The sequence below is a fragment of the Silurus meridionalis genome, chromosome 14, assembly GCF_014805685.1.
Source record: "Silurus meridionalis isolate SWU-2019-XX chromosome 14, ASM1480568v1, whole genome shotgun sequence".
NCBI lineage: Eukaryota > Metazoa > Chordata > Actinopteri > Siluriformes > Siluridae > Silurus > Silurus meridionalis.
In genome coordinates this window covers 19,667,899-19,681,198 of record NC_060897.1, presented here as the reverse complement: position 1 = coordinate 19,681,198, position 13,300 = coordinate 19,667,899, and the positions used below count along the sequence as shown (strand labels likewise).

At 37.8% G+C, this 13,300-nt stretch overlaps 1 protein-coding gene across 3 annotated transcripts in view; it reads right to left on the bottom strand.

Annotated features, from left to right (window-relative positions):
• The window catches only part of ankrd50 (ankyrin repeat domain 50), a 29,742-nt gene extending 16,706 nt beyond the window's left edge, over positions 1-13,036 (bottom strand). The window contains exons 1-2 of one of the 3 annotated variants that reach the window (XM_046866485.1): positions 12,825-13,036; positions 8,022-8,798 (exon numbers count right to left, since the gene is read on the bottom strand). In XM_046866485.1, the coding sequence (XP_046722441.1) occupies positions 8,022-8,494 (473 nt within the window). In that variant the 5' untranslated portion in view covers positions 8,495-8,798; positions 12,825-13,036. The remainder of the gene's footprint in view (positions 1-8,021; positions 8,799-12,824) is intronic. The other 2 variants (XM_046866487.1, XM_046866486.1) reach the window with 2 other exon arrangements.
• Positions 13,037-13,300: the final 264 nt, after the last annotated feature.

Below are 13,300 nucleotides of genomic sequence, written 5' to 3'. Positions count from 1 at the left end.
TGCTGCACATTACAAATTGGGAAAGAGAACGAGAGCAGAATGCAACGACTTGCAAATCTCACAAACCCATATTTCATTCACAATAGAACCTTCGAAAGTTATGGTAACACGTCTTAAAAAAGTTGGGACAGAGCCACCACTGTGTAGCATCGTGTCTTCTCTTAACAACAGCCTCTATACATCTGGGAACTGATTAGACCAGCTGCTGATGTTTTTGGAGAGGAATGTTGTCCCATTTGTGTCTGATACTGAATTCTATCTGCTCCACTTCTTTGTCGTATTTTTTTGGTTTGATGACGCGCCAAAAGATTCAATTGGTGAAATGTGTGGGCTGCAGGCAGGCCAGTTCAGCACATGGACTCTTCTACTACAAAGTCATGCTGTTGTAATAGATGCAGTATGGAATTTATCATTGTCGTGCTAAAATATGCAAGGGCTTTCTCTGGATAGAACCTCTAAAACCTATATATACATTTCAGCATTTAAGAGCTACCTATTCCATAGGCATTAATGCACCCCTATACCATCAGAAATGCAGGCTTTTGAACTGAGAGCTGATAACAAGCTGGATAGTCCCGCTCCTCTTTAGTCCAGAGGACATAGTGCCCATGGTTTACAAAAAGCATTTCAAATTTCTATTTGTCTGACCACAGAAGAGTTTCCCACTTTGTCTCAATCCATTTTAAATGAGCTTTGGCTGGATCATGTTCAAATATGGATCCTTCTTTGCACGATAAAGCTTTAACCTGCATTTGTAAATGATATTGCAAACTGTGTTCATAGTGATTTCCATTACAGAATTGTTTTTAATGCAGTACTGCCTGAAAGCCCAAAGATCATGGTCATCCCAGATTGTTTGTCCCTTGAACACAGATATCTCTAGATTCTTGGAATCTATTGATGATATTACGTACTGTAGATGATGAGATATTTAAAGTTTTCTAAAGCTGTTGTTGAGGAACATTATTTTGAAATTGTTCCACAATTTGTAGACACAAATTTTGCAGATTGGTGAAGCTCTGCCTTTCTAAAATGCTCTTTTAATACATAATTATCTCCTAATTAGTTGCAAAATGTCCCTCTATCTATCCATCCAGCCAGCCATCCATCCATCCATCCATCCATCCATTAGCTACTCAATTAGACAATGTTCAGAGAGCTTTTGACATCGCTGGAGTCTTCTTTCCTAATTTTTTTGTTTTTTTGTTAACAGCTGTAAATTGTAGCAGTTCACTTGTTCCAAGACATCATTATTTTTATAATACCTTAGACAAGAACTTGTTTGATTAATGCTTTTCATAAATGCATATAATCTTATTGGGAAGGAGTCTCCAGTACCAGTGCTGTGCAACACAATAAAAAGGAAATGCATGTCTCATGCTGTTTTATTCCTTACACACGTCCCATCATTCGGTTCTTTGAGTTCAAGGCAAACCAGTAGCTCTGTTTTAGGAACACGCTTAATCATCTCTCTCTCTGACTCTTTCTCTCACTTTCTCTCTCTCTCTTTAAATCTTGCTGTCCTTGGATGTATTGATGGGTGCGAGATGGGCGCTGACTCAGCAGTGCACTCGGGACAGGAAGTAATCAGTAACTCACTCTTTGTCCATCCACAGAGGTAAACAGATGAATACAGCAGACCATCAGTGAAAAGATTTTTCAGAGCACCATGTCATAGTTTTGTTGATGTACACACTTCAACTGTGTGTGTGTGTATGTGTGTGGGTGTATGTTGGGAGAGGTGGTTTTAAATCTTTTTCATTGTACCGGCCGATTGTATCAGAACAGATCCGCAGAAACCAACGGGTACTGGCATTATCTTAAGTTTAGAGACTCGTCAGGTGTGTATGTGCGATGGTGATGGGAAGTTCTTGCAATCAATCTCTAAAAAAACAAACAAAAACAACAAAGAATTTAATGTTTTCTTGACCACATTCATGAAAGTGATTAGGGATTAAGGACCAAACACTTTAATACCCAGAGTTTGATAGAAAAATAAGCTAAAATGTATGTTTTGTAAAAATAAATAAATAAATCAATCAATCAAAAAGAAATATAGGATGTAGGATTGTAGGATGTTCCACAAAGTTCCACAATTAAGGATGGTGGGGGAAGAATCATGCTTTGAGGACGCTGCGCTTCAGATGGTACTGGGGCTTTGGTCAACATAGCAGTGAATCATAAATAGTAATAAAAAATCATGAATAGATTTAAAAGACAGATGAAGGAAAAAAAAAAAAGTTGATCTTCTACAGCATGATAACATGAAATTCCATTAGAGTTGGAACCTTTCAGTCTATATATTACATCCATATTTCATGAATCACTGGTGTTATTAACAACTGAGAATTGTGTGTATCTCTGGCAACTGGAGAACATATTTTCTTAGTCTCTGGACACACACACACACACACACACACACACACACACACACACACACACACACACACACACACAGTGAAATCAACTCAGCCCTTAGCAAGACACAGAAATACAGTCAGCATAGTCTTGTTTACGTGTTTTTGTTTGCACATTCGCTGACACTCATCACCTTATGGCTGCTACGGCAACAGTGTGAAGAGAAAAGACGGTCACTGAGAACGAGAGTGAGAGAGGAAGAGAGATGGCAAGCAGAGAGAAAGAGAGATATGAATGAAGAAAGATAGTGTCGCAAGTAAAACGTGTAATGCGAATAGGAACGAATGAAGCGTGGTAGAGTTAGGGAAGTAAAGAACTGAGCGAGAGACAGAGAGAGAGAAGGACAAAGAGGAGTTGAAACCAAAAGAAGGATGAGTCCGAGGTGGAAGAAAAAGGCAGAGTAAGACAGATCGAGCTTCCTGCATCCTTTCATCCTTCCTTTGCACCACAGCACATGCCTCACTCTCTATCATTTCCCTTTTCAGCCTCTCCACCGTTTTTCCTCACCACCAATGCTAAATGACAGGCTGCAGTGTAACGTTCAGGCTGGGCTCAGCAATGCTCTCTCTCTCTCTCTCTCTCTCTCTCATTCCTCCTACTCAGTGGAAAAAGCTTCAAAGGCATCGATTACACTTGATCCTGTTCAACTACGTGGCATTCAGAAGTGAACACGACACACAGATAACACACAAACACACACAAACACACACACTTCTGCTTTATAAGCCATCATAAGTACATCACACACACACACACACACACACACACACACACACACACACACACACACACAAGTACATCATACAAATATTTCAGTTTCTAGTCATTGATTTCTGGACCAAACCGAGACACATAAGTGAGGCTAGACACAATTGTCATAAAATCGACACGAGTCGGCACTTACATTCAGTCTTCAACGTTCCCATCGAGAATAATGGAAAACGCCGGTGGGTTTTATGCCGCAGACTCTCTTCACACACACACACACACTGTACAGACAAAAGTTTGTGGACACTTTAGCATAAGACTGTATGTGAAGTGCAGTATGAAGTATATAGAGTGTATAGCAATACATTACAGCCTAAAGCTCTGTAGAGTGCATGTGACAGAGTGCAAAACACTAGTAAAGGTTTCAGGCCAAACATTAACACAGCAGACTAAACACTCTGAGGCAGCAGCTCGCGAACGAACCATAACAAAAGCCGGTTTAAAAACACGGCTAAGACTTTGAACGTGCGCTTTGATTTGTTCGTTCGTCCGAGCTAACGTTCACGGGAAGTGCAAATAAAGCATTTCAGAAAGTAGAGAGTAGACTTTGAAGATGCTCACAGCCCGTGTTTATGGCATCCCACTAAACTGAGCTGTTGACAGACAGCTACTTCTGAAGGGGTTGACTCTTAGATACACTATATGGATGAAAGTTTGTGGACACCTGAGCATAAGATTGGGTGCTTTTTGTACATCCGATTCAACATTGAGTCTCCATTTGTTAAAAGAGTAAAATCAATAAATAAACCAAATTGTTCAATTCGGCTTCGTGTACAGACGTGTTAAAGGCACGATCCTGACAAATTGAGACAAATCTTATCTAAGGCATCATTAATAACTGCCTACATTTTTACAGTAATTTTAGAGTATATTTTAAAGTTGTTGATTTATATTTAATACTATTATTAATTTAGTGGTTAAGGCATTGGACTTTGGATCCAAAGGTCATGAGTTCAAATCCCGGCCACACCTGGACCCCTGAGCAAGACCCTTTACCCTATAGCTGCTCAGCTTTTTGAATGAGATAAACGTTATTACAGTTAAGTTAAAACAAAATTATATTAAAACAAGAAAAATTCAAATTTCCCCAGATTTTATAATTATTATTATAATAATAATAATTATTATTATTATAATTATTATTATAATTAATATAATTATTTATTCATTTATATTAATAAATTCTCATATTTATGTATTATTTACATTTAAATAATAATAGCAATAATAATAATACATTTATTAGTTTTTCTATTATTATTATTATGTATAATTATTTATTTTATATTATATTATATTATATTTTTACTATTTATTCTATTATAACTAATAGAATAAAGACATTTATTTATTTTTTTACTTAAAATGGAATGGGTTTTTGGTGCATCATAAAAATAATCTTCAGAAACTATGACATGACATTTTTTTCATCATATCATCTGCTCCTAGTTCTGAGCTAAGCAGCTAAAAGTGTTTTTCTATATTACCTGGCACTTTATAGGTCCCATTCGAGTAATTTCTGAATTACAGGAGGAAATGCTTGCTTGGGAAGCTTGTGAATTCCTTAGACAACTGTGGAGGTTTAAAGAGAGTGAGGTGAACACTGGCCATGTCCAGGTTGGGATGAACTTTACCAGCTGGCAGATGGTTTTATCAGGAGCCGTTTGGTTCAAGGACAGAGGAAGCAGACAGCACGTCTACCAAAACACACACACACACACACACACACACACACACACACTCTTTCTCTATCTTAAACCAAATACCAACAGCCTCAATTACTGCAGGGTCAAAAACTCCAGGTGCACGACCAAAAGCGATTTCCACCCTTAGAATACAACAATCCTATTAAAAACATTTTCAAAGCATTTTCCTGTTTTATACATTTTCAATGAATTGTTACAGCATTGCATATTCCATTCATGTGCTAACGGGTTGCTGACCCAGTGTTGTTAAAATAAAAATATAAAAAGAATCGATAGAATATTATTAAATTCAATAGATTAACTGATAGCTACACAGGGAAAGAAATACATTTTTATGCATAGTAAAAATTAAATTATTTATTTGTATTTATTTACAATGAAATGGATTACATTTTATATATATATATATATATATATATATATAAATTAAAATAAAAAGGACCAATTTATACTGTAATTAAAATAATTAATGAATCGATACATACATTTTGAAAATATTAACAAAAATTAAATCAAGAGAAATAATAATTATGCTATATTATTTATATTTTATACTATTTTTGATTTGATAAACAATATATTTATTTTGTGTTACAGAAAAAAAGACAAACAAAATAGAAAAGGAAAAAACAGTTTTTTCTTTCTTATTATTATACTATATACAGTGCATGCAAAATATATATAATATATGTAAATAACATTTTATTGCGCTTTTTCTGTATTTTATTCAGAGCTGTTTGTGTTTTTCATTTGACCGATCTAATCCTCCGCCTGTATCGACTTTGCTGCTCTGGGTCGATAAAAAGAAAAACAAAAAAAAACACATGTTGCAGTCATTAGTAAAGATTAATGGTGGAGAAAACAGTAGCGCCTTCAGACTTTTGGCCCTTTGCGTGTTAGGTGGGCAATGCGTCAGACTTGATTTGTGGGGGTCTATCCGATCACGATCGATTGTCACAATCGGTGAGCACTTGAGTCTGAATCTAACAAACAACGTTAGCTTTCTATCTAGCTGGAAAAACTTCATGGAGTTTGTTTTCATATTTTTTTTTACTCAATTTAGAGTAAAGCTGTGGAGGGTGTTGGCGGCATGAGGCGTCAGGAAAACATTTTCTTCCTGTTTTTCTAGCAATCGATGCTGGCTAATGTTACGCTCTTAACACACTCCAGTGACGTAGTAAAGGCAAATTCAAAAGTGGGGATTTCCCAATTACGAGCTCCTCTCATCACTAGTCAGCACAGCAGAATTAGATTCTCGACTAGAAGCAGAAAATCAGTTTCCTCGGCTTTAACTGATAAAATTCTCATCTTATTTATTCTTATTCATATTTACAGTTCTCTAATTGTTTTCTTGTAAGATCAGCCCAATTTATGCTAGGATTTTACCTCGGGAAATACCTCAGTCCTCCTTCAAACGTGTCTTGACAACAAATATCTAACAGGACACAACAAAATAAAAAATACGCTACAAACTACTCGTTTCGTCCGGATCGTTCAGATATACCATGTAACCAAACGTCGCACAATTGGTCGTTTTTCTAACGCTTATAATGTTATAATGAAGGACACAGTGTGGAAAAAAATAAGCACAGGGACACTTACGCTAGAATTTTACCTCAGAAATTACCTCAGTCCACTTTAAAACGAGTCTTGAGGACAAATACAGAACAGGACAAAACAAAACAAAAAATGCTACAAACTACTCAGGCCATTATGTTCAGGTCCCTCACATATACCAAGTGTGTGATATACCAATATGTACCAATATACCAATGTCACACAATTAGACATTCTCTAACTCTAATAATGTTATAATGATGGACACACAGTTTGGATTTAGAACAAGCACAGGGACACTTATGCCACTTTAAAACACGTGTCTCGAGGACAAAGATCCATGTTCCAAGGAGTAAACATGACAAAAGCAAAGACACTAGAAGATTTTGACTAATCAGATTTGAGAATTCTGGAGTGAGTATATATGATATGATACATAAAAAAACGACTATCGGTTATCTAGAACAAAAGTGGCTCGTCTCTTGTGGGTCTCCGGTTTCAAAACTGGACGTCTGGAGAGTGGGAGGATTTGTGTTTGGACATTTTCAAGTGACCGTATCTTGGGCGAAGTGCCAGATGAATCAATAACTCTGTTGACCATTTACTCTTCTAACTCATCCTGTGTAAGAGTGTGTATGCACGTTAAATGACACCAGATGCTCAGACAAAGGGGTGTGTGTGTGTGTGTGTGTGTGTGTGTGTGTGTGTGTGTGTGTGTGTGTGTGTGCTTTCTGTAGCACATTCCAGTCTGAGGTACTCCAGCTGACCCAGTGCTCCAAAACAAGTCATGCGAGCCCTTTGTGTGTGTGTGTGTTTTCAAATAGTGCAGATCCAGTTGGCTGGCATTACCTGACTTCATAAATATATTTAGCGAATATGTGACTAGCTCACATATATTAAGTGAAGGTGTATTGTGTAACGAAATAAAGTGTAACGTTAGCTAGCTATAGCACGTGGGTCATTTGCTAGGCTAGGGCCTCATATGCTACCTCATACGTTAACAGTTAGCTTGTTTCTAACTTAGCTAACTCATAAACATACCATATAGCGAACTTAGCTTCGTTTATTTTAAGCCACTCTTCTTTTTTCTGATTCTTGTAAGAAATTTAAAAACTAGCGTTCCGGGATACTGCTTATAATGTGTGAGATTTCCTTCCACCTAAAAACGCACAACTGCCTGGACTATCTGTTATGTTATTAGTGTTGTGTTTTCAAATACTTTTCTGGCCACCAGCTTCAGAATCATCAAAGCAATAACCTGCTGGATCGCAGCACTTTCCACCAGTTTCTGACTAAAAACAGACTTCCAGAGGTTGAAACAAGTCCAGTTTTTTGCGGTTTGGACCCTATTATGACATCATCTTATTCATGTTGACTCCTCTGCAATTTTAAGGCAACACCTATGTCACATGACTGCTTGCAACATAAGGTGAGAACATGTTATCACACATAGTTTTATAATTATTCAGTTTCATTGGCTAATTCACTGAACGTGTCTTTGAACAAAGTTTTCGAGACGTCAACATTTAACGAAGAATCATAGCGTGTGTGCGCGCTTGTCGCGTTACTCACTTTTTAAACACCTCGCTCGGGTTCCTCTCGCACTCTCCAGGCTTCAGAGAGCTCTGGATGGCAGGGTCGCGGATTTTCTCCTCATACTGCGGGACGAGGCCACTCCTGCAGATCTGCGTCACTAAGCCTCGTATGAACCCGCTCACGCACAATGTGTCGGAGTCGTCCGCACGGCAGAAATGAAACGCCAGGCAGAATTGGCATAGGCCGCGATGATTGTTGTGCTGCAAGCTCGGCCACAGAAGCTCCGTGCAAAGTGCCGTTTTGCCGCTCCCCGGTCCTCCGACCAGCAAAACGCCCCATGATCCTGATTTCCCTGCACCTGACGAAGCACTACCCCCTGAGATGGGCAGACCTTCCCTTGCCGAGCCACAGGAAGTGCCGGTTTTCTCCTGGAGGCAGTGCTGGATCTTGTGAAAAACCCATTCTCGGCAGTAGAAGCGCTTTCCCTGCAGTAAACTCGTCTGAGCCATGGTAAAGGATTGATGGCTAGCTATGCACACACCAACCCATTGTTGGACACTGGCACCGGGTTATTCAGCGATGGTGCGTTTTTGTTTTTTTTGGATAAAGTCACATCAAAGGCATGGAAATGGCTCAAAACATGGCAGGTTGTTGCAAGTCCTGCTTACTTTCCCAAAGTTTCCATTTATGTAGAATGTTGTAAAAACAAACTTCACAAGTATTATGTCGGGATTAGCGTGTTATGGTAGGTATCCAGTTCCTGCAGGGCTCATAGTGTCCACCCCATGATTCATTTTAGTGATGCCTTTGTTTCTGAAAGAAAAAAAAATATCAGAAAGCTTTAGATTACAGATTCATAATGTTATATTAGCCTACATCTTAATACATGCATTCACCAAACATAATTCCTTCTAGCTTTGTCTGCAGGAGACATTTGTTTACTCACAACTCCTTGCTAACTTCTATGTTGACAGGTCACCTGCACAATCTACATTGCCTAGCTATATTTCACAAGTGCAGAATAATAAGTGAAAAAAGACGAGATATATGAGTAGTCTGTTATATGGAAAATTAACAAGTCATAAAGCTCGCACATTACCACTTATTAGCAACCAGTTCTGTAGATAACTGTTAAAAGAAAGAACTTGAGCTAACAGACAACAAAGTGGCACACTAGATAGCTAGCCACCTGTTATAGTACATATTACTGTATATATACGTAAATGTGTACACACAAATCTTATTGCATTGTTCAACATACTAAATTTTAGACGCCAGTACAGTGATATTTTGATATGCTAATTTGAAGCACTAATGCTACAGACACCCATCAATGCTACATCAATACACACAAGGGCACCGAAGATATTTAGATTTTAAAAGTGTACTTAGATGTACACCAATATTACTAGCGCTTTTTTTGTATGGTAGTGTGCGATAGATTATGACAAAAATGAAGAGTGGATAAACAGAAGAGAAATCCAAATCAAATCGTTATCCAGTGTGGCCAAAAAAATGACGTCAATTCTTCTAGATACACATCTTGGAGAACTAACCATAGATCTTCTGTGGATATAAGCTACCTCGCATCCTTCTGTCCCGTCATCTAATCCCAGATAGACCTAATAAAGCTGAGATCAGGGCTCTGTGGGAGCCAAACTATCCCTTCCAGGACTCCTTGTTCTTCTGTATGCTTAAGATATTTCTAAATGACATTGACTGGATCCAAATTTACTTTGCAGCAGGACAAGGACCTCCAAAATACAATCAGATGCCTCCCTGATGGTATTGTATGATAATTATCTGCCTGTATTTCTCAGCATCGAGGGTTTCATTCATCCTGACCAAATCCATTTAGCAGAAATGCAGCCCAAACTTGCAAGAAACCTCCACCATGCTTCACTGTTTCTGTAGACACATTAACCATTATACCGCTCTTCAGACATAGACTGTAGATGGGTGTATCTGGTCCATGGATACACATGGATACTATGAATACTCTGTTTTTATTTGCTAATACTTAAAAATATTTGGACAGGTTACAAATCACTAGTACTCCAACTGTGGACATTCAGACACATCAATACATCAGGACATCTGGCAATCAAACAAAACTCAGTACTACACCACACTAATTACCATTACAATTTATTACTAATAAAGTAATTAAAATAATAATTTTAGATATACCCCAATAGCCCCCAATGTCGAACGCCCGACTTACGGATTTTCCAATAAAACAAACTCTGAAAATATTTAGGAAAACCTTCAAAATCCGAGCGCGCTATTCGGATTTGACAACGCCGCAAACAGAAGGAGAAAAGAAGAACCTCTGGCAGGCATGAATTGCGGGACCAAGAGCAACACCTCTATCTTCTGCGCAAAGTCCTCGTGTGTGAGGAGACGTAATCCGTACAGTATTCGTGCAGTGTGTTGTGATTTTAGTGTTTGCTAATTCTTCCATGGCAGTAAAATTTAAAAGTAGTTCTCCAGCTAGTGGACATTATGGTAAGTAAAATAATCATATACATCTTTTTAATACAGATTTAGCATTGACTGCGTATATCTTAAAAAAATATGTATAATTTATCGATTGGTATAACGATCTTGGGTGCTTCGGAAAGCATCGTTGAGCCTCGCTCTTCTCGACTTACGAATAATCGACTACCTGCACACCAAAACTGATACAATGGGACGATTTTGACCCATAGATACAATGGACACTGCTAAGGCTAATGTATATATTATTAGGTTGCCACTTTGCGGATTTTCACCTATCGCGGGGGGGTCTGGAACGTAACCCCGAGGGATTACTGTACTTTGAAATTTCAGATACTTCAACATTATGACACTCATCAACCACACTCATATTCTAGATATATTTACATTTATAGAATTCGGCAGATGCCCTTATTCCAGAGAAGCAATTGAGGGGTTTAGAACCTTGCTCAAGGGCTTAGCAATGGGAGTTTGGTTGGTGCTAGGATTTGAACCAATGACCTTCCAATCAGAAGTCCAAAATCTCATCCACTAAGCTCTGATTTTCCAACAGATACACACGTAAGTACAGATATTTTACTACCTCCGCACACCAACACTAAGTAGTATGATTACTTAGTATTACAACACTACACTAAATACTACAATGAAACGACAAATACCCCAACACTAATACTGGAGCAATGCGTCTGTACTACGTTAAACTTGATCCTACGATTGACAGATATTTCCAGTGTAATAATATACAGTGAGTAATGAGACACCGATCGGAGATACTTTAAGTAGTGATACTCGGAAACACATACAATAAATACTTAGACTTAATGCTACTATAATAAAACAAAACATTATTACACAATATAAACACCTATATTACAGATACCTTGCTACATAAACCCACATATAATCATACGCTAAGGTTTGCCACTGAAATACTACACTAGTAACACAATGGTAGATAAACACACCATTATGATTACACTTACTGGATTGAACCCCTAATAGTACAACTCTACTACATACACTAATAGTATCTCAGTAAACACGACAATGAAACTACAGTTACCTCAACATAACGATACTCCGAGTCCAGATCAATACATCAATACGCCACGATTATAATAAACTCACATCAACACTGCAGATACTCTGCGAAATCAGCACTCCAACACAATGATCATCTAATATCACACTATATCTACACTACAGTTAAGACTACCATTAAACTGCACACTATGAAGTGCAATATACAGTGGTTATTAATACTTTGTGTGAATCACTAAGTATTGACAGTGATATATGCATATACTACAAACACTCAAATTCAATAATACTATGATCAACAAATATAAACACCACATTATAACTACAGTAATATGTCATAATGGAAATCAGTGAATGAGAGATTTTAACTACTGATACTTTAATATACACTGATACTAAAAATACTCTGATTTACACATTCAAATGAAACAAAGTTATGACACATGGATACATCAACACATGAATACTTTGATATACTGATTTATTTACTAATACTACAGTGAATCTACAGACACTCCAACACTGATATCTAAAAAATGCTGATTCGGTAATACGTCAAACACCCTGACAGACGCATGCTTTTAACACGAATATGCAAAATTATGATCAAATCCAATATTCCTCTTCTATATTGGCTTTTACACCAAATACTACAACAAATATAATATACAGTCAGTATCAATACTTTGTGTGTATACAACAGTGTATCAGTGTAATAGGGCTTTGATATACACCCATACTACAAACACTCCGATTGCTCATACTGTATAGATACTTCAACATATCGAAACTACAATATCGCAACAGATCTTCTGATACATCGATATATCAGACCAGCCAGGATCTCAGATCTCTTTATCATCTGGACACTGGGACACACTTGTAACAGTATGTTAACGTGCAATCGCACGTGTAACGAACGTGCAACAAGTATCTCGGTCCGATTTCTTGATCACTGCAGATCGATACTTCGATCATCGAGACGATCCGAATGCACTGATTTATCGATTGTTATTGATGTGGAGGGAAAAAAAGGAGGAAAAAAAAAATACCAAAAATAGGTTTTTATAAACAACAACAAGAGCTGCGAGGATTGATTGGTTTATTTTGAAATCAAAAATATTTATATATAAATCAAAAATATTTTGCATATTATTCTGGTGTAACTTCAATCTAATATACACGCAATTTTTTTCTTCTTTTTTTTATGAATGCGTTTTTTTTCTGAGCTTCTTTCTTTCTCTCTTTTTTCTTCTTTCTCTGCTTTTTTCCCCCTTTCTCTCTTCTTTCTCTCACCTCTCTTTCACTCCGTGCTTCAGATCCGGTTGAGATGATCGCAAATAAATCCGATCCCGGAAAACATATCCGTCGTTGTTTATTAGTGCAATTAAAAAAAATATATTGTTAATGATAATAATAATAATAATAATAACCACCGACTCGTGTGTGTTTTTATCTGGTTCTTCGCCCCCGCTCGGGTCCGAGCCGCTCCGCTCCGCTCTGTTCTTCCAGCGGGACACCGGAGCGCTCTGCATACAAAACACACACCGAGGTGGGCTGGAATAGGGTTGCCAGATCCTTCAGTTATTCGTCGCAACGTAAGCACGACGTGTTTTGCGTGTTATTGGGGGGTGTTTAGCTTCGCTATCAGAATCTATCACTGTATGTTAGTGTATGTTAGAGTTTCAGTCCACACATTTCAGCCGTCACATCAATTCAGTGCTCTAATTGAGAGGGGATTGGGGGGATCTGGGGCCCTCCAATAAGGCATT